The sequence below is a fragment of the Sturnira hondurensis genome, unplaced genomic scaffold (genome assembly GCF_014824575.4).
Source record: "Sturnira hondurensis isolate 20B ecotype Veracruz unplaced genomic scaffold, ASM1482457v3 Scaffold0016663, whole genome shotgun sequence".
In the NCBI taxonomy this organism is placed as follows: Eukaryota; Metazoa; Chordata; class Mammalia; order Chiroptera; family Phyllostomidae; genus Sturnira; species Sturnira hondurensis.
Window position 1 is genome coordinate 15,908,474 of NW_028089294.1, and position 27,754 is coordinate 15,936,227.

General features: G+C 39.8%; 1 protein-coding gene across 1 annotated transcript in view; it reads right to left on the reverse strand.

Annotated features, from left to right (window-relative positions):
* Positions 1-868: 868 nt before the first annotated feature.
* SELENOI (selenoprotein I) overlaps positions 869-27,754 on the reverse strand; it is a 41,585-nt gene continuing 14,699 nt past the window's right edge. Inside the window, exons 2-10 of the mRNA XM_037066761.1 lie at positions 23,246-23,314; positions 22,120-22,228; positions 19,338-19,412; positions 15,287-15,549; positions 14,213-14,321; positions 7,163-7,211; positions 4,874-5,054; positions 3,625-3,807; positions 869-1,534 (exon numbers count right to left, since the gene is read on the reverse strand). Coding sequence (XP_036922656.1) covers positions 1,436-1,534; positions 3,625-3,807; positions 4,874-5,054; positions 7,163-7,211; positions 14,213-14,321; positions 15,287-15,549; positions 19,338-19,412; positions 22,120-22,228; positions 23,246-23,314 — 1,137 coding nt within the window. The 3' untranslated portion in view covers positions 869-1,435. The remainder of the gene's footprint in view (positions 1,535-3,624; positions 3,808-4,873; positions 5,055-7,162; positions 7,212-14,212; positions 14,322-15,286; positions 15,550-19,337; positions 19,413-22,119; positions 22,229-23,245; positions 23,315-27,754) is intronic.

The window sequence follows — 27,754 nt, forward strand, 5'->3', positions numbered from 1 at the left end:
CAGAGCAGCACAGCGGTGCCTATTTCATCCAAGTGCGATCCAGCCTAAAGAAGGGTTTAAAACACACTCTTCATTCAAGCACAAACTCCATTCAGTGAAAATTTTTTAAAAACTAAGTTTCACCACCACCAAAGTAAATGGAGACAAAGTCAAAAAGAAACAGAATATCTACATTCATGAAAAGGTGTGACCTTTAAAACAACCACATTAAAATCAAAGGGAGTTTGATGTTTGTCAGTAAACCTCAAAAATTACTCCAAGTTATACTAAAGAGACTGAGTACTCAGTAAGGCATTCATATAAAAATTTTCTTCAAGTGGGGAGGTGGGCAAGTTGGAGAAGAGAGAATTTCTCTCTAGTTCTTTATCCTGAATGAAATTTTAAAAAACCACAGCACTCTCTCCTCCACAAAAGAGAGAGAGAGACAGAGAGAGAGAGAGAGAGAGTGAAAGGAAGGAAGGACGAATTGAATCAGAAAACTAATTTTGCAGTGAGGTTCACAGTAGTAATTTCATAGTGAGGGTTGTGAGATCCGTACTCCAAAGTAAAGTTCTGTAGGAAGAAAGCGTATCTGTGTTCCTCACAAGTAACTACCGTAAGACTTACGTAGTCACGGGCCTTCATTTAATCATAGTTTACAGGCACCAAATCTCAGCAACGTGAAGCTGAGAAAGCGAGGGGGTGGAATGCCACTTTTAACAGTGGACCATGCCAATGGGTGAGCTGTAATTACACTCCATTCTCTATTGAGTCCCAATAGGATGTTTCTTTAAAAGAAAACCAAGCCATTTACCAAGCTCAGTTCCATAACTAAGACAGCCAGAATACTAGAGACTCTGAATATACATACATACATATATATATTCTCTTAGCACATAAGGACAAAGGCATTTCCACGGGAAAGAGGAACCAGTATTTGGCAAACCTGTATATTGTTCTGGAATCATTTGGCATCTCTTGCTGAAGGTGACTTGCTCCTACCTTCTCCCTACGTTAGATGTGGACTACGATGGCTTCCACAGCGAGCAACCGACTACAACTACTAAGTACCCAACATGAAAACACACTGCGGTTTTCTGAATGTTATCTGTCGGTGCTCTGAACCAATTTGGGGGCTTTGAAAACAATCAAAATAAAGCATCTTTAACTCTGTGTGAACCAAAACATTACGGACTCATGAAGCTAAAATCACTAGAAACATTTTGCTGGTCTAATGTAGATTATGCTTAACGGAAACATCATATGGTTTTATAAAAAAATAAAACAACCTGGGAGTTAGCAGGCCCAAAACTCCACGTTTCAGATGACGCATATCGTTCCTGCTGTACAAGTACCACACACAGAGGCCCCACATCCGTCAGGCAGATCAGTTTAGTTCCAAGGTGATGGGTGAAATGTTTACAAGCATCTTATTTACAGTACTTCTTTCTGTAGATTACAGGCCAATATTCTTTTCTTCCATTCCTAGTCAATCTGAGTTTGGTTTCCTCAATGAGAAGGGGTAAATCTGAAAATGGTCGCTCAGTTGCTTTACCTACAGAAAACCAGAACAGGAGGCAGTCATAAATACATATCTAATTAATTTTCAAAAGCACAGAGAATAAACCCTCCAGAGACAACAATTTATGACACAGCAAAACTCATCATAAATAATGGTTTTTCTGGGCTGGGAAAGCTAAAGAGCTGGACAGCTCAGTGAGCGTGCCAGCACCGCCCTGGGAGTCGGGGCACAGACCCGGGCCTGCCTAGCCCCGTCGTCCTGGTCCTTCCAGACCCCTCCAGACCACACAGGTTCACGTCAAATCTACTGATGAATGACAGAGTTAGCTGATTTAGACTATCTAGTAGATCAAATATTTACACATATAGACTCAATATTTGGCTTTTTATAACATTTCTAGGTAATCAGTCCTGAACCCAGTGAAACAGTTTAAAACTAGATGTGTAAATTTTCAGAGGTTTAAGCCATGCTAGTCGGGGTATCACTAATGGGTGTGCAAGAGCAATCGAATGTTCTGCATGACTTAGCAAGTTTTACCTTCTGGTCAGAAGCTGTAGAAGTGGTAAGGGAGCACAAAGACAGACTAAAAGAAATGCTCCTAGAATTTCTTTCGGTTAGCTTGTATTTATTTTCCAGATTTTTAACAAAGAAAATGTAGTACCTTGGTAATTTAAAGAAAAATGTGTTTTGGTTTGGTTTGGTATATGGATGGTTTCCAAGGCACTGGCGAGTGTGTCCCACTTCCCGGACACAACGGATGAAATGCCAGGATGCAGGCCTATGGCTGTGACTACAAAGTGTATAACGTCACATTTGCACAAATGAAAACATGAACAATTATGTCTTCATGTCATAATTCATGGACTTATATCATAATTTTTTTCCATAACAATTTCATCCATTTTGTCCCCAAAATGTGGGCTACTTTGGGGAGAAACAGAAGGAAGCCTAAGCTTAGCGACATATGCAAAGTGTGAAGTTGTTATCTAGCATGACAGGTGCCCCTGGTTTGTAAATGTGAATGACAATATGAAGCTGTTTCTCAAGCTGGTTCACAGCAAGGTTCCTTTTAAAACAAGCACACCAAACAGAAGTATTTTAAGAGACATAAAAATGTATATAGCCTTCTCCATAAGCCCACTGCTATGGAATTATTATCTGAAAATAAAACAAAAGAAAGAAAAAATATTCTTTCAGATTTGTCACTCCAACACTATTTATAACAGTGAAAATTTGGAAACAAACCTAAATGATTACAATACCTGGATCATGATTAAGTAAACTGGGTTATTATTAAGTAATCACCGTGATAGAATATGCTATACCATTCAAAAACCACGAGACCACGCTAAAATATGTGAGATATTTAGAAAAGGATGTCCAAATGTGATAAAAAAGAAAATAAACTGCATGGTTCTGATTTTCGTTTTATTATATCTATCTTAGTTCATTTGTACAAAAACCAGTCTCTTATTTCAGAAGACAATCTTAAGGTCTGCCTGATACTTCTTAAATTCTTTCTCTTCTACATGTCCCCTTATGTACTGTCCTGATGAGAACTCAGGAATGAAATGGATGAAGCAAAACCTCAAATAATGCAAAAGCCTCCCTTTAGTCTGAAGTCCTAACCTCCCTTACCACGCCGCTTACCGCTTACAGAATTGGGCAGAGGGAGGGGGGGAGGCAGCACTACCAAATCAATTTCAGTTTCTTTCCAAATCATGTTAGCATGCAACAAAAATGCCCGTAAAGCTAAAGAAGCACACATAGAAATCATCAAAAAATGGGATCATCCAGTCCTATATTATTAAAAGCACAAGAGTTTACCATTCTCTTCACCAAGAAAACGATTTACATTTCTACCTACTTAAAAACAAGAACTAATTCCTTATAATTACTCAGCTTTTAAATTAGTTGTAGTTACTATAACATATTCATTAGAGAAACAATATTAAAAATGACACGCCTGAATGTTACCCAGTATTTAGGGAATATACCAAAATCCTTCCAGCTACCATAAGCAAGCTTCCTTTTGAAACTTTCCCTCACCTTCTTTCCACTATTTGTAAGAACCAAACGAAACCAAACTTTTCCCCAAATGGAACCCGTTTTGGTCTACTCACCACTCGTACTCCATAATGGATGTGGGCCAGAGTGCACACAGCCGTCAGTGCATACAGAAGAACGCTCTCCGTGTACGCAGACACGCCTAGGTTCACCGCCATGACAACCAAGAGGAGGGGAGCCAGCAACCAACTCAAAGTGGGACACCTCGTACTGCTCATCTGACAAACAATCAGCTGACACTTGAAATTAGAAAAAAATAAGGGGGGGGGATTTAATCAGCAAACCACTTCCAAAACTTGTCACGTCAACACTTAAAAAGCGTTCAAGTGCTTGAGCCAACACATTTGTTATGTTATGTTCAGTCGCCTCAACTGCTCAGGAGCCAACGGGACCTCTTCCCCCACCTCCAAACCTGTGGCCCCTCGGACCGTGTGTGCTGGAACAGCCTGGGAGATAATTCAGCAACGATGCTGCAGAAGGCATTCGTCCACTGGGCAACAGTGTGGGTAACAGAAGTTTTAAGATTCTATGTTACCTAAAAAAAAGTTTTTTTAAACCCCAACACAACTAAATTTCTTCATGGAGATGAGATGTTCCGTCCAACTCAGCTGAATTACCAATGAACACCTCAGCGCCTCTTTGGCTCCCTTTACTCCCAACACCTGACTCAAACGTGTGTCATGCTTTTGTAAATACTTTTTATACACAGAAACATAAGCTCAGTGGCTAGGTAAAAAAATAAAAAACTTATTAAGAATCTGGTCTCAGCACAGACTTCCTGGCTGTCAAAACTACCATGGTATTTTCTCAACTCCTACTTTTTAAAAACATGTTGTATTTATTACATAGTTTATAATTCCATGTTCTTAATTTTAAAATCAGTTGCTTAAAAAAATGTGTGGGATGAGTGTGTATGATGTGTCTTCTCTTGCAAAAACCCCTCTCACGCTCCCTAAACTAATCATGTCTGCAGCCATTTCACCTACACTGGTAATATTTACAGTCTTAAAGGAATCAATCCATAAATTATTCCACAGATTCTTCAGCAGGCAACTGAAACAAAAAATCTCAAGTATGCCATGGTTCCAAAATACTACTGCTGTCTCTAAATCCTACTGGTTTCTAAGGGAAAAATAAAATAATTTCAGCATGCTCTGTCTTAGAGGTTATTATCTTTTTTCAAATTCTGAATTAAAATATCTTTAATTTAAAACTTGGTTTTTCTACTACTGTATAAGGTTGCTCACACTACTGAACTCTGTCATATGTTCCCTGTATATCTGTAAGGATCAAAACCAGTCTTACTGTGCTGTTGGCAAAGGCTGTCCCGACCATGAAGTAGAACAGCCTGGGGTGTGTTTCTAAAATGTCCGAAGGCGACTGCAGGATCCACGCCGTAGACAAAATGAACAGCAAACACGGAGAGAAGATGGGAACCATCGCTTCGTACACCGAACTGTGTTTCAAGGTGTTATTTCTATAGCTTCTGAAAAACAAAACCGAGTAATACAAAGAACGTGATTACATATAAAACTTATATCTGCATTTCATAGTTCTCAAAGTACTTTTTCAAAAATTGTTATTCTATTACAGTTGTCCCAGTTTTCCCCTCAAAGTACTTTCATACATATTCTCTTACGTTATACTCACCACAGTCCTACGGGCATAGGCAAGAATCTGTTTAAGTGAGGACGTGAGAATTTAAATTTACGTAACTTGCGACCAAGTGGCAGGGCCAGGACTACAATTGAAGTCCTCTGGCCCAGACCCATTTTTACCCCTGGGATGTAATAAAACGTGGTCTTCATTCTATGGTGCAGTTTTCAACTAGCATGCCACAAGAATTTAAAAAACAGACAATACCTGACTACTTAGGTCAGGTATCGTCGAGAGCGCTGTCCTCTTTCCCTTAGATTGTCTAAAGAAAAAATGATAACCGAACACCTATATGATTGTTTTAACCAATGTCACATTGGTTAAATTCATATTGGTTAATTTGAAGTTTTAAATTCAATTAAGAAGTTAAAAAAAGCCAACACAACAGTAGCCATCCAATGTGAATGAATCAAAATTATACCTATTTTTCTGTCAGACCAGCAAAATAATATATATATATTTTTTGGTGTGCTGCTGAATCTTAGTAATTAGTTAACATGTGCCCTGAGATGAAAAAGGTTGAAAACTGCTGTTCTGTAAGACTATACTCTAACAGGGAAAAGAAAATGAACACAGAGCAATACCAGAAGAGGACCTCCCGATGCAGCTACATACAAGTGACACAGAACTTAAAGTGGGAACTAATTCCCACGGAAGACTCTGAAATGAGACTGCGGAGAGCGCCCCAGTGTCTCCAAGCACATCTGCCCCTCTGAACAGAGCCCCAGGCTCCAGCTCTGGTTCCGCCACGGACTGCACGCCCTTGGCCAAGGCATTGCCCAGTCAGGACCTCATCTTAAGATAAGCACGAAACGACTGAAATAATCTCTGGGGCTTTAAATAATCTCTTCAGAGCTTTCAATTTCATGACTTCTCTGAATGTTTGCTAGTTGTGATAAACAGAGTGTAGCTTGACATGGAGTGGATTCTGCAAGACAGATTTGAGAGTTGAAGGATGAAGCAGGAAGTACAAGAAAGTTTTTCAAGTAGAAGAAACAGTGGAAGCAAAAACTGAGGAAAGAACCCTGGCTGGTGTGGCTCAGTAGATTGAGTGCCAGTATTTGAACCAAAGGGTCGCTGGCTCAATTCCCAGTCAGGGCACATGCCTGGGTTGCAGGCCAGGTTCCCAGTAGGGGGCACTCAAGAGGCAACCATACACTGATGTTTCTCTCCCTCTCCTTCCCTTCCCCTCTCTCTAAAAATAAATAAATAAAATCCTTAAATAAAAAAAAAAATTTTAAATACTAAGGAAAGGAAAAGCAGAATATATTTAGGTCACAAAAAGGAATTTAGCATGGCTGCACAAAGGTGGGGAAATGCACAGATCAGAAAAATGAAATTCCACCTGGGCAACTCCCCTCCCCAAACCCCACCCCTCATAGACAGGAATTACAATACAGTGCTATTTGAGAAGAATTAGCATAGGTCTAGGAATTGGTCCTAAACTACACAAACTCAGTTTTGTTTTGTTTTTTAATGATCATGCTAAGTACACTTAGAGATAATCAATTTATAAAACAATGTAAATGTACCGATACTCAACAGGAACATACTTTCTGTGGACAGATTCACTCACAAAAAATGACAAACTAGAAGACTGCTGGGTGAGCCCAAAACAGCAACACGAGCACAAGAACAAGCATAAGCAGCTGCTGTGCCGAAGCGCCTGCATGAGCCACCAGACGCCCCGATGACCCTAACCGCGCTCTACACTCAAAATTTGGGTTCACGGCCTTTTCAACTTGTCCACCGAGATTTCAAAGAAAAAGAGACCCTAAAATGCATCTAAGTTACAATTTCTAAAGATTTCCTTATTTCCAACCCAATTAAAAAATAAAATACACAACAGTGTGGTGACTGCTGGGGTGGGGGTGGGTATAAGGGGACTAAATGATAAACAATGAAAATTAAATTGAAAAAACAAAATAAAATACTTACTTATAGAAGTTGAATAAACTCATTGGAAGAGTCACAAATAATGCACAACCTAAAAGGAAAAATGTTTAAATCATCATGATTATTATTCAAGTGACTTTTATAATAATCAAATACATACAAAATATGTACTATTTTTAGACATAATGATTTTCAGGTTCCAGTTTAACTTCTGTAATGAAATCAAACACCTTTCTGAACAACAGTCACAACTGGAAGAGGGGCGGCACAGCTGGCGGGTTCAGGGCAGACTTCCAGGAGCCGCACTGGACCTCAGGCTCGGTTCTGCCACCAACTGCGTCATAGGAGTTAACCTGCCTCAGTTCCCTCCTTTATAAAATAAAGATAAAAGTAGCACTGACCCCACAGAGTTTTGAGAAGTAAATGAATTATTCCACATAAAGGCACCTTGAACAGTACCTATTATATATATATATATATATATATTGTTCAATAAAGGTGAGCCCCCGGAAGAGGGGATGGCTAGGGGATCCTGCTCCTTCCCATCTATTTTTACCTTCCCAGCATCCTCAACTTCTTCTCCACCCCTCCCCACCCCCCACACACCAANTATAAAATAAAGATAAAAGTAGCACTGACCCCACAGAGTTTTGAGAAGTAAATGAATTATTCCACATAAAGGCACCTTGAACAGTACCTATTATATATATATATATATATATATTGTTCAATAAAGGTGAGCCCCCGGAAGAGGGGAGGGCTAGGGGATCCTGCTCCTTCCCATCTATTTTTACCTTCCCGGCATCCTCAACTTCTTCTCCACCCCTCCCCACCCCCCACACACCAATTCTTTCCTCTCAAACCTAAAAACAAGAGTGGCCTTTCCCAAGAAACCCTACCTTCATTGCTTGTGCCCTATCTGCTATCTCCTATCACTCACCAAAATTTAATTTTCTGTCACCTTAATTCCTCGGCACTCAAAAGCTCATTCTGCCTCCCAATCTGCAGAAATTGCATTCTTAAAATTTACCAAGCTCTCCTAATGATGAAATTCAATATTCTTTCTTCTTTCTTGACTTCTGGATAAGATGGCTCCATCAACTACCCACTTTGCAATTTTTTCCTCCTTTTGCCTTTGTGATTCCATATTGCTATTCCTGTGATTCCATCCATTGGCCATTCCATGCAATGTCCCTGCTAACCACCCAACCACCACATTCGGTCTCTTGGTGGGAAGTCTACCCCCTGCATATTCGTAACTGGCTGTTCTGCTGCCCCTACAACCTCGTCAGGTACTCCTGGGCGAATCAGACAATGTTTAATTGTCTGAGCTTCAGACTCCTCAGCTGTATGACTATAGGTTAAATGACTGTCTAGTATTCCTTGCATCTTTAAAATTCCCTGATTCTATAATCTATTAAGGTATGAATTCATGCTCTTTATTTTAAACTCCAAATCAATGCACGTGGCACTTCCTGGACACCGGCTGGATATCTCGTTGTCACTCAACAACCCAGGCTGTCCACTCTGGACGCCCAGTCAACTATGCACGGCTCGGGTGGGGAGGGGTGTCCATGCAGCTGTGGTTGTAAAGCTCAAAGATAGAAAAGCATCTCTTCAAGTCAATTCCTAAGACATGTTCCAAAAACAGATGAAATGATTGGAATCCACAACAGAAAAATCTCATTCCTATCTCCAAGTCCAACTGGAACAAAGTTCTCCAAGTTAGAAGATTTTAGAAGGAAACAAAGGAGAAGATACGCTGGCCCTCAAAGTCCTCAGAAATTTCTAGCAGTTTACTCCATGAAAGGGAGTCAAGGCTAAGTGAATTAACATAGAATTACTTGTGGCTCTGAGATGCTGGAAATAGACAGAGAAACTTGCAAAATATTTGCTACCAAGAACATTCAGTAGCATAAAACATCTTCAGATAGCTTTATCTTAAGTGCAGTAAGGATGTAGAAAAGTCTGGGCTCTACACAGGCTGCCGAAGAAAAAGAATGCTTCTAATAGTTCTTTTCTAACAAGCACTTAATGTGTATTCTACGAATCCTTAATTATTAGATATTTCTCTATTAAATGCTACCTGACAGTGACAGAACCCGCACATGTGCAGACCTGCTTTCCGTAATGCATGGGGAAGCCCAGACTTCATAATATAGGAAACTTAGTAGCTACAGAAAAATTAGAGTAGAATTCATAAGAATAAAATGGGATCTAATACAAGGAAATCATGGTCATATAACATATTTTGGTCCCTCATATTTCTAGGCTTATTATTAAACAGGAACTTCAATTAGCACCAAGACAAAAGTACCTTAAGAAAAGTGAAAAAGACAAAACAAACAAGGGGAAGTATAACATACATCAAGAGAAAAGATCAAAATACCTAATATATGAAGAGCTTCTAAAAACAAAGAAAATGTTTAATAATCTTATAGCAAATATTGACTAGATATATAAAAAGTATACAGAAAAAAGGATACAAATGGCTCTTACACCTGCAAAGTCTATTCACAAAATAAGAGAAATGCAAATTAAAACTATAGATATATCAGTTCTTACCTATCAGATTAGCAAGAATCCAAAAGTTTGACAATATACTATGCTGATAAAACTGTAAATAAATAAGCACTTTCATACACAGTTAGTGAGAATTTATAAGAAATTTGTCCTTTACTAGCAATTCTACTTCTAGGGATCTCTCCCAAAATACGCTGGTAAAAATATAAAAAGACATATACATGTACAAGACTATTCACTGCAGTAATTTGGGTAACAGCCAAAGACTGGAAATAACTCAAATGCCCGCCAGCAGAAGGCTGGTTGAATGAGCTACGTTACAGCCCCACAATGAGGCACAGGGCAGCTGTGAGCGCAGTAAAAAATGGACAGTGTGCTACCATTTACCTATAAAAAGGGGTCATAAAACCACACGCGCACACACACATTTATTTACATTAAGAAACAACGTGCCCTGGCTGGTATAGCTCGGTGGATTGAGCACGGGCCTGTGAGGCAAAGGATCGCTGTTCGAATCCCAGTCGGGGCGCATGCCTGGGTTGAAGGCTGGGTCCCCAGTAGGGGACGCATGAAAAGCAACCACACATTGATGTTTCTCTCCCACTCTTTCTCCTTCCCATCTCCTCTCTCTAAAAAATAAATAAATAAAATATATTTTTTTAAAAAAAGAAACAATGTAAAGATAAACCCAAAACTCAAAACTAAAAGTGGTTAATGAGCCCTGGCTGGTGGCTCAGCTGGCTGGCGCGCCCCCCGTACACCAAGAGCGGTTCACTAGGAGGGAGGAGAGGGTCACAGCACTGACTGCAGCTAAACTGTCATATATAGATTTGACTTCGTAATCATGTGAATATTTTATATAAATACAAAAAAAATTTTTAAAGCAAACTAATCCCTAAAAATCAAAAGTAAAATGAAACGAACCAAAATGTACGTATCCAGTTGGTGGCATAGCCACAGCGTGGTAACTAAAGTATAGTAACCTCACTGGGTGTCTCTAGTAGAATAAACCATAAGGATAAATGGAATCTCAAAAAACCACAATCTTAGCCCTGGTTGGTGTGGCTCAGTGGATTGAGTGCCAGCCTGTGAACCAAAGGGTCGCTGGTTCGATTCCCAGTCCTGGTACAAGCCTGGGTTGCAGGCCAGATCCCCAGGAGAGGGCGTATGAGAGGCAACCACACATTGATATTTCTCTCCTTTCTCCCTCCTTTCCCCTCTCTATAAATAAACAAATAAAATCTTAAAAAAAAAAAAACACAACCAAAATCTTGAACAATTTTCAGTAATCATATTGTTACTGATTTTGGTACTATATTGAGACAGTTGTGGGTATTTTGTAAAGTAAATATTTTGTGTCAATGAAAACAAAGACTTTAGTCACTGTTTAAAGGATACAAAGATAAAATCAATGAAGTTAAAAATCTGTACCGTCAAATCTTTTTTGGGATTATCAGTATGAATTTATAAGATATTTTATTAAAAACAAACTTTATTCCCCTACCTATGCACTGAATTAATGGATTCCTAAGCAACAATCATCAATGTCTGTTAATACTACTAGGTAAGGAGCTGACGCAGAACTTTGTAATAGATGGGAATAGACATAAATACCTCAACCCTCTCTCTGATCACTATTCACATCAAAATAAAGAGAAACAACTAGATATCTATTACAGTATCATTACCTAAAAGTATCATTACCTAATAAGGATTATTGCCAAAACAGCAACAACAAAATTAAACGTATATCTAACCAAGTCTGTGGATATATTAGTTTATAGGGAAAAACGAGGGAGAGAAATATGTTAAATGACACAATGAAAATGTAATTAGCAAAAGGCAAAGAAATTTTTTTAAGTAGTCAATAAAAACTTATTCTGAAGTGGACCCAGACGCTGAATTTGGCAAACAGACTTTAAAGTAGCTATTTTAAATATGTTCACAGAACTAAATGAAAATATAGTGATAATGAAAGAACAGATAGGAAATTTCAACAGAGACATGGAGTGTAAAAAGAGCCAAATGGATCCCTGGTCAGTGTGGCTCAGTTGGTTGGAGCGTCATCCTGTAAACAAGTTTCAGGTTCAATTCCAGGTCAGGGCATATGCCTAGGTTGTGAGTTTGATCCCTGGTCTGGGAGTGGGTGCGGGTAACCCCAGTCTATACACACGCGATCCCTGGTCCGGGTGCCAATACCCAGACACCAACCAATACTTCTCTCTAGCACTGATGTTTCTCTTGCTCCCTTCCTGTCTCTAAAAGCAATGAAAAAAATGTCCTTGGGTAAGGATTAAAAAAAATAAAAATAAATAAAAAATTAAAAAGAACCAAATGGAAAATCTAGAGCTGAAAAGTATGATAAATTAAATGATAAGTTCCATGCAAGATTCACCAGATACCCTTCAGAGGCAATGGGAGATAGCAAAAGCAAAACAGGAGTGAACTAAAAGATAGATGAATAGAAATCACGTACTAAAAATAAGAGAGAGACAGAGAGAAAAGACTAAAAAACATTAATAAAGCCTCATAAAATTACCTGTAGGATATCATCAAGAGACACAGTCTAATATACATGTAAATGGAGTCCCAGAGGAGAAAAGAAAGACAGAATAAAAATCTGAAGAAATAAACTGTGGCTAAAAACTTCCCACACTTAGTCAAAAACATTAACTTACAGATCCAACAAGCTCAACAAACACCAAGAAGAACAAACACAAAGAAAACCACACCTGTGTCCATCATAGCCAAACTTTTAAAGCCAAATACAGAAAATCTTGAAAGCAATGAGAAAAACAGTGCATCACATACAGGGTGACAATGATGTACGAGCTCAGAAAGTGGGGATGCCACAGGACGTTAGAACAACATATTCAAAGTGGTGAAAGAAAAACTAAGACCAAATCAAAACATTTTCACATAAACAGAAACTGAGAGAACACAATGCTATCAGACCTGCTCTGTAAGAAACGCTACAGAAAGTACTTCAGACCTCTGAGAAAGAACTCCGTATTTTAAGTCAGATACACAAAAAGGAATGAAGTGTGGCAGAAATGGCAATTATGTGGGTAAGCAGAAAAAACTGCACATCATAAAATAACCTGAGGGTTATCAGGTAACAGTGCATTTGAAATAAGATTGGCACTAGTATTGAAAGCTGCTAGAGGTGGGTGATGGCACATAGAGATTTATTACATAAAAGTTGCAACGAAATATAGGTATTTAAATGTTCTCATAATAGAAAAAGGGAGAAAAATAAGAGTGGGAATCTTTTCTTCATCTTGGTGGCCTGCCTGTTGCACCCAAAGAAGCTACTGCCCCTAATGGCAAACAGGGGTGACCCCACCCCTACCAACCTGTTAGCACCCCTTGCCTCCCTGGACAGGCTAGCCCAGCCCAGCCACTCCGGCACCAGAAATTTTATCAGCAGAAACCAAGTAGCTTAGGCCCTAAGGTCCTTCTGTCTATTTGTGTCTACTCAAATCTAGTACTAGAAAAGCTAGTTTATTCGTAGAGAAATATGTGGGCTTTTGTTTTATTTCAGAGGGAAGAATTCAGATAAACTTATAAATGACAAAGAAAACTCATGTGCCCAATAAAGTACCCACTTAACATTCACAAATACATCACCTGTATCGCAGAATTCCACCTTATCTTTAAAATTTAACATTTAAATGTAGAATGCAGGAAACCTGCTATAGGACAGGCTGCCTAAAATCAAAAGATTCACTACATGGTGGGAAATGGAGAACAGCTAGCCTTTTCAAGGTAAAGAAACCACAGTTTACATAGGTACCAGAAAGTGAACATTTGGCAGATTGCGGCAGGGTTCCTAAAATATCTGTGACCCAGAGCCACACCACAGCCAATGCCTAAGGCACCATCTTCTCAGCTGTTTCTAAGCTTTACCTAATTCCCATTTCAACAGGGACAGACAGGCTTATTTCTTAGATAAGGGAGTGGAGCAACAGCAACAGCTTTTTCACTTCTACAGAGCTCTTTGGTGCCACTCCGATGCTGCCAGATAATCCAGAGTCCTGTCCTCTTTGCCTCTTCCCACGGAAAACCCTCTCCCCAACTCAGTCATCCTATGGACATCCCCTTCGGCTCAATTAAAAGGGAAACGTCACCGTGATTAAAACCTTTCCCTAGTGTTCAGTGGCACAAGGAGACACCTAAGAGGCTCAATTTTTCAGTGGGCGTATTACGTTCTTCATTCTGTTCCCTACGGACACTCTCTGACTTTGAGGTAAGTAGGAAATCTGTACCAACGTGATCTACAGGTGGATCCTTCAACACAATCGAGGTTACTCTGAATAATTTACAAGGTTTGTATGACCTATTTTGATATTTTCTTCCCACTGAAAATCGCTTAATGCTGACCAACAGCAGAACACAAAGAAACCTTAGTTTCCCTCATGATTGGGTTGAGACCCTACAGGACTGCAGGGCTGTCCTGCTTGCTGCAGGGTGTCGGCAGGGGAGAAGGGTACTGCTGCTTGTTATAATCAAACACTGGCTTTGATAACAAAGTGACGTTAAAATAGGCTTCAACATGGAGCTTCTTACCAATAATCATTGTAGTGAATAGGTCTCTATATAAGAAATTAAACAGGAAAGGTTCATACCAGGCCTCAACTCCCACAATCGCAGTCACTATGTAGACAAAAGAAACAGTCTGGAAGGAAAATGCAGACAAAAGCAGACAAAGGCGTTAACAGCTGGAGAGACCAGGGAGTCGATAACGCTTTATGCAGCATTAAGTCTAGTCAAACAGTTTTAGTAAAAGCAAGAAGTATGCTTAAATTTGATATTGTGGCAAGTCTTCTTGCCTTTAAAAAATTTTTTTCAACCAACAATGCCAAAAAATAACTAATTTCTAGACAATGAAAGCAACTGGCCATCATTTGGAACACTTTAAGGCACCTCCTAAGTGGGGTGAGTCAGACACAAGACAACCCAATTTGCCCACCCAATCGCTTTCCCCATCAAAAACATTTCAACTTCCAATTGGTTCCTGGAGCCTTAGGTGCAAATGGGCAAAATGGCAACACAAAAAGCGGTGTCCATCGGCAGGGAGAGTTAACAGCAAGCCTATTAAGGAGGAGAAACCAATCTCACCACTCACTGAAAAGTTGGGACAAGGACAAAAAGCTAACAATTATATGCATATCTTTCTTTTACAAAATCAACAGTTAAAATGAGAGTCTATTCACATTAAGAAACTGTTCATTTTGGGGTATAATAATGGCATTGTGTTTACGCCTCTTAAAAAGAGCTCTTATCATTAACAGATATAGAGTAAAATATTTATCTCATAATTTTAGGAATTTCCTTTAACATAACTGGGCAGGGAGGGAGAGGGGAGAAAGGGTATGCATGAAACTAGACTGGCCACATGCTGGTAACTGCAGAATCGAACTGTCAGGTACACAAGGGTTCACTATACTATCCTCTCTACTTTTGTGCATGTTTAAAATTTTCCATAAATAAGTAAAAATAATATTTCAATATAAGATTATTTTGCTTAAAGCACACATCAGTTCTAATAAAAAAACATAACGGCAACAGAGAAAAAAAAGACAAAAAACCTTCCCCCCAATTCATGCAATGTTGACAATTTAAGTTACAACACATACTTACCACCTGGCTAATGTCATATCCCCATGGCAGGAAGAGAACCCCTGTGTTATACTTTTCCCAGTGGGACAGGATAAAAGAGAACAAAACAACCCACAGCAGCAGGTAAAGAACAAAAACACTGACACCAGATGATCCTCGTCCAAAGATGGAATAGACAGTCACAACAAAGTAAACACATGACCAACTATCCAGGCCATGGTCAAAAAGTTCCCCTAAGGGCGTGCTGGAATTGGTTCTGCGGGCTTGCTTTCCATCCACACCATCTGCAATAAAAACACAGTACCGTAGGAAAAGGTCAAATCTGCGCCAGATTGCAGAAGGTTTCTTTAATAAACTGGAGAAAACAAACCAAAACAAATCAGCATATCACAGGAATGTTAACTAAAGTATAGCTATTAGCCAGTACAATAAAAATCTGACCTTTAATTCCTACAACTCCAATATTTCAGAAACAAAATCGGTAATTTCTCTAAATTTAATCTAAAAAAATTAAAATGTTATGTTACAGTGAATGGTGTCAGTTTTAGATCTAAGGAAGCGGCATTCAAGTTGGACTCTGAATTTCTCCAAACTGGCTAACAACTGACTCATTCTAAAGCCACACACCATGGAGCCCCAGAGAACACGCAGTCGTTACTCACTACCTTTTACCCAACCACTCCCTGCTCTGAGACACCAAACTACTCTGTGCTTCAGCTGCAACACCTGTTCCACCTTGTTTGCTACTGCAGCTCTATCACCTCCACAATTTTAAGTGCTTCCAGAAAAGGCTTTATACATAGTAAATAAGTTTCAGTAAATGTAAGAATTTGTTGAATCCATGCTATGCGCTTTTCTCAATTTTGTAAAGATGGCAAGAATGTTAGAATAAACTAATTGTGTGCCCTCAGGGTGTTTACAACTGATAAAGGAGAAAAAACGTGGTAATTAAAGACAGCGCATCACAAGCCAAGCCGTAGAAGAGTACGGAAAAGGGACAGGTTCTCTTCAGCCTAGAATAATCTAGAGTGGCTTTGAAGACAGGATGAAATCGGAGTGGGGACATAGGCATGAGTTGGATTTCAGTGGAGGAGAGATAAAGCAGTGTGTCGTTTCAAGGGGAGGGAGTGCTAAGGGCAAAAACACTGAGATGGAAAAGCACGTGCCTGTTCAGACAAAGCCAAGCAGTTTAGTTTGAGGAGAAACTAGCATGTGCAGAGGGCAGTGTGAAAGAGGCTAGAAGGAAGGTCTGAGTCAATATAAAACTTTCAGGGAGCACGAAGAGCCACTAAAAGTACGTGAGGAGGGCAGCGACAAGACGGAAATCAATGAAGTGGTTCGGGAAGATTCCCCTGAGGTCAGTGTGAATGACAAGCTGGAAGAGGAACACTAATTAGCAAGCCAACACTGAGCTGGAACTCGGGATGAATGAAAAGCTGGACCGGGTGGGATAGTAAGTAAAAACACAAGATGAGAGGTGAGGCCCAAGGACAAGAAGACCATCTCCTAAGTTTCCAGTCTGAGTAGCACCACAGTGGCAGTGTTGATAGAAATAAGGAAGTCAGCAGGAGGAGCAAGAATGACAGAAAAGATGCTGAGCACTATTTCGGAGGCTGAAACTGAAGTGTTAGCAGGATATCCAAATGGTAATGTCAAGCAATTCAACCCAAGCGTACCTACTGGTAACTAAGAAGACAAATAATAGCTAGCTCTAAACAAAGGAGTCATCTCAATAGTATTAAGAATCAGGATTACCAAAGGAATTAGGAGAAAGAAAAAGTTAAGGATAAACTATAGCAGAACACCTTCATTTAGAGGCAGAAACAGAGGAACCTGGGGAAGGAAATGAAGGCGGAAGTAGAAGGGGTAGGTAGGAGGGGCAGAGGAAGATGAAGCAGGAGAGATGGGGAGGAAAAGAGACAGAGAGAGAATGGTAAAAGGAAAAGGTAATTGAAAAGGAAAGTCTAAATTATAAAAATTTCTCCCCAAAAGAAAGTTTTGTTAAGTAACTGCATTAGAACTAGGCAGATTTAAAGAAATTAGAAATTCCTTGCAATTACTGCTTCTCACCACAGTATTATCTTCCCTACCATAGTATTACCCTCATGCCTAGCTCAGTTTGTGACAGAGAGGGCTTTTAAAAATATTGGTCAAGGGCCCTGGCTGGTGTGGCTCAGTGGATTGAGCACCAGGCTGAGAACCAAGGGGTCACCAGTTTGATTCCCAGTCAGAGCACATGTCTGGGTTGCAGGCCAGGCCCCCAGCAGGGGGCATGCGAGAGGCAACCACACACTGATGATGTTTCTCTCCCTTTCTTTCTCCCTCCTTTCCCCTCTCTCTAAAGATAAATAAATAAAATCTTTAAAAAATGTATTGGTCAAGGAATATATAAAGGATGAAGGCCAAACTCCTGTCCAAAGGCTACTGATCCCTCTTATGTAAGGTCTTTCTGCCCTTAAGTAGCTAAAATATTTCCTAAGTCTATTCTCGTTATTTGCTGGCTTAATTTCCTATTTTCAGTGCAACTTCCGTGCAGTTATGATAAATACTGAATTCATGAATTACACATTAATTAGGTCTTGTGCATCTTCTCACCGAACCCACTCCAGCTCCACAAGTCTGAGGTCTAGATATGGGTCGGAGTGGTGGTGTGTCATTTTTTTAAAGAAACGTCATTCAGGGAATATGCCATATATTATTAAAAACCGCAGTGAGACCTAGAGCACCACCCTATGATTGAACACAAGAATAATTTCTGCAGCAAAATGTAAGCATAGTCACACTATAGTATAAAAGGTTGTAAACTGCCTCATGTTAATTCAAGATGGGTTCTGCAACAAACAGTTCATGTTAGGTCTGGATTTTTCCCAGAACTGTGGACCTGAAACAGGTAGATGACACAGTATATCACAAGGCTCTTATGAAATGCTAAATGTTAAAAGGCAGAGCCCACAGGCTACCCTAACCTTTCCCCTACTTCTCCTACCCCTTGGCAACCAAATAGGTTTAAAACCTTCTCATCTTTAATAACAAATGCACAAAAGCCTCCAACTAAAAATGTAAACTAAGCTTTTTCTCTAATTCTTATAGACTTCATTGCAGTTCTGGTCATCCACCATGTCAGCATTTAATCATGTACCAGATCATACTGGTTTTTATGAGTGTAAGTCATTTTTATCTGAAGAGATGTAAGCAACTTGAACTCAGAGCCTGCTAGTTCACATGCATTTAAAAACTACATCCCAAGTGCCTATGTTCTAAACGTGGGGCACAGAGCAGTGACTAAACCAAAGTACCACCCTCAAGAAACTTACATTTGAAGGCAGACAGACAACAAACAGGTGGGCAAGTAAATAAATACTAGGTCATACGATTTTAAATACTACAAGAAAAATGAAGGAAAGGATGCAAAGAGAATGCAAGACAGGTAATCCAGATAATTCAATCGAAAACACTCCTGGCAGAACAGACAGCACGGCCTAGCCCAGCGACCTCCCTGACCGCTCCCTCCGCCACATAAGAACTGATCCCTTCCTTACTTGTCTCCCACATGCTCAGTACAGTACCTCGGTGTTCTGCAATGATTTGCTATGTCAGCACTGCTTCCCAAACTTAAGGCAAACATAATGTCTTATTCCATAAGCTGGCAAGTATTTTTTGTAAAATATTTACAAAAGAGGCAGAAAGTAAATAGCTTAGACATTCTGGGCCATATGATCTCTGTTGGCAACTACTCAGGCCCATCTTCGTTTCACGAAAGCAGCCACAGGCAACATGTAAAGGAAGGAGTGCAGCTGTGTTCCAACCAAAGTTTACTTACAAAAACAGACAATGTGCCAGTTTGGCCCACGAGTGCTAGTTTGCCAACTCCAATCTTACCCTCTCAGTCCCTACCAATGAGTGACAATGTTTTTCGTAGAGAAGTTCAAAGACGTATTTATCAAATTGAACAGAATTTAATAATCCCCAGTTAAAATGAATGAAGCATAGGAGAAAATGCTTAATTCAGTGGATGGCTATCCTTGCTGACAGATTCACCAGCCATTGACTAGAGTATTTGCCCGTTTCTTACCTAAAGTGTAGGCTACGAAGTTGAGGATGCCCACCACAATCCACACCCAATCGGGTACATGCTTGTGACCTGGTGCTGCAAAGGAAAGCAACTCCGAGTTTAATGCAGTCTAAGCACAGGCAGTCTTACCAGGGTACACACTGCCAGTGGGAAAAAGTTTCTATTTACTAAACAGAAGTTACAGTACTTTACAACACATTTGATTATTATTATTTTCTTATCCTCACCCAAGGACACTTTTTCATTGCTTTTTAGAACAAGGGAGAGAGAGAAACATGGATGAGAGAGAGAAGCACCTATTAGCTGCCTCCCGTACATACCCAGACAGGGGATTGAACCCACACAACCTAGGAATGTGTCCCAACCAGAAATCAAACCCACAACCTTTCAGTTACGAGACGATGCTCCAACCAACTGAGCCACACCAGGCAGGGCACTTTGCAATATATTTTAAATGCAGAACCAGATAAATATTAAAATATATCAGTAAACTCTGAAAAAAAATAACAAGGTAACTGTCCAACCCCTCACAAACAATAGACATTTACTTTGAGCTTTAATCATAATTCTGGACTGATTAACTCATCTTTTCTTAAAAATTACTTATGTAGAATGAAAAATAATGCTTTTGGAGTTTAAGAAAAATGCTTGTGTTTAATCTGATTCTCACTATTTATAATTACACTACAAACATGTACTAAGGCTTCAACCTACACTCTCTTACTACATTAATTAGCTAAATAAAAGACCTTCAGATCTGGGTACAGACAAATTACCTCAACTGTGTGATTCTGGCATCAGAATCATAATGAAATGTCTGGACCTCACTTTTTCCCAAGAGAGAATCAGGGAAAACTGAGAATCTTCAACTTCTTCAACTAAGAACCAGGAGGCCTATCTCTGGATGGGTAGGTCATTTGGCTGGAGCACCGTCCCACATGCCAAGGTTGCAGGTTCCATCCCTGGTCAGTGCACATACAAGAATCAACCAATAAATGCATAAATAAGGAACAACAAACACCAATGTTTCTCTCTCTCCCCCGCCCCACCCCTCAACAGCCCTTTCTCTCTCTTTAAAAAAGCAATTGAAAAAAAAAAGGATCAGAAGTCCTAGTCTGGGTTCCAGTCCTGGCTCTGAAATCAATGAGCACTGTGACCTGAATGTCACTTAACGTCTCCTGTCTTCCATTTCCCAAATACACTGAGGCTTGATGGTTGAGTTGGTCCTTCAAGTTCTATGATTTGAGAAAATATATATAATATTTACATATTTTTAGTCTCTTATTAACTAAGTGAATATTCTTAATTAGAGAAAATAATATTTCTAGTTAGAAAGTAAACTTTTGAGGCTGTCCTGAGGATTAAAATACAAAATTTTAAAAACGCATGATCAAAACCATGCTTGATGAAATTTATTCTTCCTTATTATTTACATGGTATTTTATGATCATCAATGTACAGAAGCTGTGACTAAAAAGTTTTAGTTGATAAAATTAGGTGTGTATAGTTAGAATTCTATAATAACAAAACTCCTAAGTGTTTAAAACTCCAATTTTTCCTACAAAAATAATGTTTTCAGTGATTGTTAATTTTTTCAAGTTAGTCCACAAAAGTCTGAACCTAGAACACAGATGAATTATAATACTAAAACTCCTGACTACATCACTTATAAGTATTCTTATTAGAAAATACATTCTCTAACTAGAATGTTAAAAATACTCACCTACCTTCATCTTTCTAGTCCTCCATCAACTGGATGAAAAGGTAAAAATAAACCCTGCCTCCCACTATATAGCCACCCCCATTCTAAACACACTCCATACTTCCTCCTGTCGTCTAGGGCAGAGGTGGGGTATGGCAGGTACTAAAGACAGAAATCAATGTGAAAGAAGACACTGGAGTCCCAGGCGGGGATAGGCTGAAAGTAGCCTTCCCCAAAGTGATTTTTTCCAGTTTTCCTCCTCACTTCCTCCTTCCAGCCCTCTCTGAGGATCCAGACTTCTGTCAATGAATACTTCAATGTCTAAGAATTTAGGAAACTGGGAATTACTAGAAGAAAGAATGCTGAGCAGAGGGAAAGAGACATTACATTCCCTTTAGAAAATGGGATTTTGCACCCATAACTAGAAAAAAGGAGTATTTCAGGATTTGGCAGGTAGGGTGGGCTCTATATGTACCCATTTTCGGGCAGTTTTACAGTCCTGATCCTCCATCTTATAAATCCAGTTATTCTTTATCTACCAAAACCTTATGCTTTTGGATACCATATCTAAATTAAATACCCAGTTACTTTCTAGAATTTAACGGAAACGTACATACAGGTTGTGAAAACATGTCTTAGTTTTTATACTGTCATTATACCCAAAACTTTTTAGAAATAAGCATCTCAATAAAATCAGAAAATAACCATATCATTTTTCTCTATTTAGATGATTTAAATTTTACATTAAATGTAATAATCTGGGGAGGGGTGAGGGGAAAAGGCAGAAAACTTTAAATGAACAACAGTATAAAATGTTAAACATTTATGCCCTGGCTGGTGTAGCTCAGTGGATTGAGCGCAGGCCTGTGAACCACACGATCATGGTTCGATTCCCAGTCAGGGCACATGCCCGGGTTGCAGGCCAGTTCCCGGCAGGGGACACACAAGAGGCAACCATACATTGATGTTTCTCTCCCTCTCCCCTTCCCTTCCCTTCTAAAGATAAAGAAATAAAATCTTTTTAAAAATTGTAAACATTTTAAAAATTTTTTTAAAAAGAAAAAAAAGTAATAATCTTACCTGAAGCATAAAAGTCAGGGTCAAAGTATGCCATAAGCAGGAAATTGAATACAACCAGCAGAAAGCCAGAAAAGGTTATCAGATTTGGAGCCAGCCAAGTAGGAAATACCTGGTTTTTTTCAAAACAATTACAACATAGTTAAAGTAGAGAAATATCTCTGTCCACACATACAACAACATGCAAATTCACGTTATAATAAAAGCTATAACTTAAAATGTCATATACAGGAGTTATTTATATTAAAATGTAAACCATAATCTCCAGCTGATAGGAAAAAACACTTCTTTCTATTCTGTTTTAGATAATTCTATAATCAACAAACTTTTACAATCATAATATTATATTTATTTTACAAAAATTTTACAAAATTATAAATTCCAGAGTATAAACTAAGATCTCAAACAATGACATAAATCAAAACATAGGTGGGGCCAAAAAACACAGAGTTAATTTACAAAAAACTGTGTATTTACACCTACATGTTTGCACTTCAGTCGCCTTCAAAGTCCTCTCCATCTGGTGCAATACACCTACCGAGACTTTTTCCACGGCTCAAAACGGTTTTTGAACTCATTGATTTTGAAGCCTTTTTAGTGCTTCTGCAGTTTTTGTTTCACAGTGACAAAGCGTTTCCCTTTGAGGACTTTTTTCATTTAGGGAAACAAAAAAAAAGTCACTGGGGCGAGATTGGGTGCATAGGGAGGGTGGGGCACAGGGTTCATGCCATTTTTGGTCAAAAACTGCTAAACACTCAGCGCAGTGTGGGCAAGTGCACTTGTAAATCACCCATCATGAAATGGGCAAATGCGTTGAGAGTCTTCAAATCAAAGCCCCTCACAACAACGTCAGCTGGTACACCGACACAGACGGGCTCCTATGTGAAAGCTAGGGTTCCTAGAACACTCAGCTAGTGGGGGGTCTACTACAAGGGGCCTGCCCTCCAGATGATCATTCCGGGTTTTGGGGGAGGTCCCCCTTTGCATGGGACTAAGGGAAATGAGATGGGAGAAGTAGTCTCTCTAGATACCTCATTAGGCTGAACATTACTGCTCTAACACTCCACAAAACAGTTTAAAATATTTAAAACTTTCTAAAACATAAGCGCATGCCTATTAATCACCTTACCTTTACTACAGTGTTCCAAAATGGATGCATGACATACAGAGAGAGTGGATTGGAATCCACAGCACTGTACTGTTAAGAAATGAAAGAAAATATTCAGGGTTAATCCTTATATACTAGCAAACAGAACAATTCCTTAGCTGAAAATAATAGTACAAAGTAACTTGGGGAATATGCCTATTTACAGGTTGTCATCATCTGAATAACGAAACTGGAGGAGCAATATAAATGAGGCAAAAACTGTCAAGCATACCCAGATATTTTTTTACTCAATTAACCTTCACATTATCATGTTTCTATCATGCCATAGAAACATCTGTGGCATCAGTAAAGTGTACACTATGTACACTCAAACATAACCACACAACTTCTCAACCTTCTCCGCCCCGCTCGACTTACAGGAATCTAGTTGTTTTACCGCTTAATACCGTTACTACTGCACTTACTAGCTGTGTGACCTTGAATAAGTTATTTAACCTCTCCACTTAATTTTTTCATCTGTAAGATGATGATAGCCTTTACCTCAAAGGGTTGCCATAAGAATTAGGCAAGCAAATATAATAATACACATGAGGCACCTAGAATAGTGCCTGGCCCCCAGTAAGTGTTATATAAGTATTAGATATTATTATTATTATTATTATTACTATTATTGTTAAATGTGTTTGAGCAGCAAAAGAATAATGACAGACTACATAAATAAGCAAAAGAAGATAATAACAGGTTTCTGGTTATTTTCCAGAATTCTCTTGTAGCCAAGTTTATTCCCCAATTATTGAGCTACTTAGTAAAAAATTCAAAGGAAATTTTAACAATGTCTGTATATAAATACACAAAACTTCAAGAGTGATATATGACTTATTCATCAGACACACACACACACTACAGTACTCCACTAGGTGTGGGAAGGGACAATTCCCATCCTTAAGAGGTGAGAATATTACCTAACTCATCCAGCCAACATTTAAGCAACATCATACTAGCCAAATGTTTGAAAAAAGTCTGATTGTGTTTTGTACTTATGCTTGGTATGCATATAAAGAAAATAGTAAGCATTTGAGTATCTACTTTTTTCTCTTTTATTTTTTTATTTTATTTTAATTGTTGTTCAAGTACACTTTTCTGCCTTTTCCTCCCATTAATTTTTTTAACCATAAAGATCAAAATTACTTCCTGAATGTTTTATGAATATGCAAGGAATATTTTCTCATGGGTGCCTCAAGACTTAAAAGTATGATGGAACAGCCCGGGCTGGTGTGTCTCAGTGGATTGAGTGCTGGCCTGAGAACCAAAAAGTCACCAGTTCCATTCCCAGTCAGGGCACATGCCTGGGTTGCGGGCCAGGTACCCAGTAGAGGGCATGTGAGAGGCAACCACACATTGATGTTTCTTTCCTCCCTCCCTTCCTTGGTCTCTAAATAATAAGCAAATAAAACCTTAAAAAAAAAAAAGAAAGAAAATTGGTATGGAGAACACAGTTTGCCTCTGCTGGCCAGCACTAGAAGCTATGGCGTTGCATCCAGACTCTCAGCAAGAGCCTACTTAAATGAGTATTATACTGTTCCTATCAAAATCAACTTTTACTTCATGGTTCTCTACTATCTACAAAGCTTTCCACACAATAAACACCACTACATCTGAACTCCTGCAGAATGAAGGAGTTCTCAACTGACACAATGTTTGAACAGAACCAATATGAACCCTTAAGGACTGCCGATGACAGAGTGGGAAGGCCCTGGCCTCCTCCACTTCACAGAAGTCTGCACCCAGACCCACGCGATGGAGCCAGCAGGTCAGATAAACTGGAAAACCACACATTTCACGTCCACCACCTACTGCAAAGCACAAGAGTTGTAATGAGCCCAAATCAGAACAATAGCTAATCACAAAATAGCTAATACGATACACAAACTACAATGCTCTTAATTCAAATGTTTGCTGAATGAGTCTCATTCAACAGCTTTCCATAATTTGAATTAGATCTAAAAGAAGGTCCTTAACTGATGGTATTTTGATTTGAAAAGCTCTTTTTAAATTCTGAAATTTTAACTCTAAATCTGTATTTTGGGAGACCAGTAGAATTATGAAAAGAATGTTAAGAACTAAATACAAGGTCAGTTTGTCAAAATGACTCTTTTACATTTAGTAATAAGCTGATGAACTCAAGTACAGCAAGAAAGATTAAGATTAGATTACAAAAGACAGCAAGCAAGAAACCTAAAGAACACTGTGTTTTAGCCTTACACACCTGAGTGCTTTTTAAGGTCACCTGTCACTTTGTATGAACAAAGAAACTTGAAACCATCTTGGGAATCAATAGTAGGAGAGAAGAATGAGTCAAATCTCCCACGTGTGAAAAAAACAAGTAAAATGTAAGCTTTAAAGGTGCTAAGCTAGATTTGGGTTATTTGGTAAGGCTGGCTAAAATATTTTCAGTCTCCACTGGAACAATGCTTTGACATACACCAGAACACCTAACCGGGAGGATGTTCCGCTGAGAAGGTCCGCTGTGCCGCGCTCGACCCTACCATCTGCTGGGTCAGACCAAGCTACAGCCTTGGAGAGATGCTTGAGGACCACAGCCTGAGTCTGAGAGAATCATTCCAGTGCAAAATCTCAGAACCTCATGAAGTTAAGCAGACAAGGGAAATTTTTCATCCAAACAACATTCCTTCCAATATGTGAAGACAGTTTTCCCTGTCACACCTCACACATGTCTTCACCTGAGAACATCCTATGGTCCTTTTGCTGCTCTCCTTTGCCGTGGTCTCCACCTCCTTCATCATGTAGGTCTAGCTCCGTAGACCAGAGGTTGAAAAGCATTCTCTGTCAAGGGCTGGATCATAAATATTTTAGGTCTCTGTAACAAACACCCAACACTGCCAATGAAGCAGGAAAACACTCACAGAAAATATGTAAACAAATGAGCATGGCTGTGTTCAAATAAAACTGTATTCACAAAACAGGTGGCCTGTGCGCCAGGCAATCCAATTTGTTGTTAAACCAGCACACACAAAGGTGTGATCCAGGGCAAAAGGAGCATTGCCAGTGGTGCACTGAGCAGATCAAGAACACGACTATAAGCCCTTCTTTCTCGGTAACTTATTTCGCTAACTGACGCTGAACACATTAATGCCCTAAGCCACACGATCAGCCTGCAGACTTACACACAAAGGCCTGAATGCCTCAGGCCTTCCTTACGCGAACTACTAAGCCACCTTTCTCTGTGCCAATTTGAGGTTGACTATTGGAACCTAAGTGCAAGACTCTACACTTACCACTTCAAACTTCATCTTGACAGACTCAACTCGTCTCTCCATCCACCCCCTCCAAATCTCTCCAGAGCCATACTCAGTTACCCATGGCAATCGCCACACCTCCCAAAACTCTCAGCATGGAAATCTGTCATGGTGATGATGCCTTCACTTAAGTCTCTGTAAAAACGCTGACCAAGGGAGAACTTCTAAACATCTGCCTCAAGACTGCTACTCCTACATTTGATCATTTTCATTTGGGTACACAATTCTGTACTGTCATCTCCATCTATCTGCTCACGGGAGAAGATATTCATAAAGCCTTAGCAAACTCCAGAATTACCTTCAATAGCATTTTGTCCAACATTAGTAAGTTTCAAAACTTTTTTTTACTTCAATACAAGGAAATGAAGCAGAGTCCATCCATGCAGTCAGTCCACCAAGAAATACTTATGGGACTTTCGCCAAGATGGAGGCATAGGTAGAAACACTGTGCCTTCTCCCACAACCAAGTTTGAATACAACAAAGGTTTGGAGAAGAAAGACGCAGCCAAAGAACAAAAGACGCAGCCAAAGAACAGAAAACTGAATTATACAGAAGTCCGATGGCAACGACCGGTTCAACTGGGACCGGTAAGAGGGGCGGAGCCAGCAGCGGAGCAGGGTCGGGCAGGAAGGATCCCCCGACCCAGGCGACCCAGGCACGCAGGCAGCTGGGGTAGAATCACCGACCCAGTAGGTGCGGGGCAGGCTGAGCTCGGTCACACATTCACGCAGATAAACCAGGAGAGGTGGGAGCAGTGAGACGGACCCCCGCAGGCCCCAGAGGTGAACCCAGTAAGGGTGTGGGGCAGGCTGACCAAGGTTGCTCATTCAGGCGTGCAGATAAACCAGCAAAGGAGTGAGCAGTGAGACAGACTTCATGGCCCCGGCGCCGCAGAGGAGACTGCCATTGATTTCCTTTGACCCCGCCCCCACACACAGCGTCACAACCCAGCAACTGAGTGGACCTGCCCTGAGTGAACACCTAGGGCTCCACTCCTCATACGTAACAGGCACTAACAGTCCGAAATATGGCTCAAAAAGAACTCAAAGCCCCAGAGCCGATAACTCTAAGCGACCGAGAAATTGCCAGCCTCTCAGATGCACAGTTCAAAACACTGGTGATCAGGATGCTCACAGAACTGATTATAGTCACAAATTAGAGGAACATATGAAGGCTAAACTAACTGAAATGAAGGGAAATGCACAGGAAAGC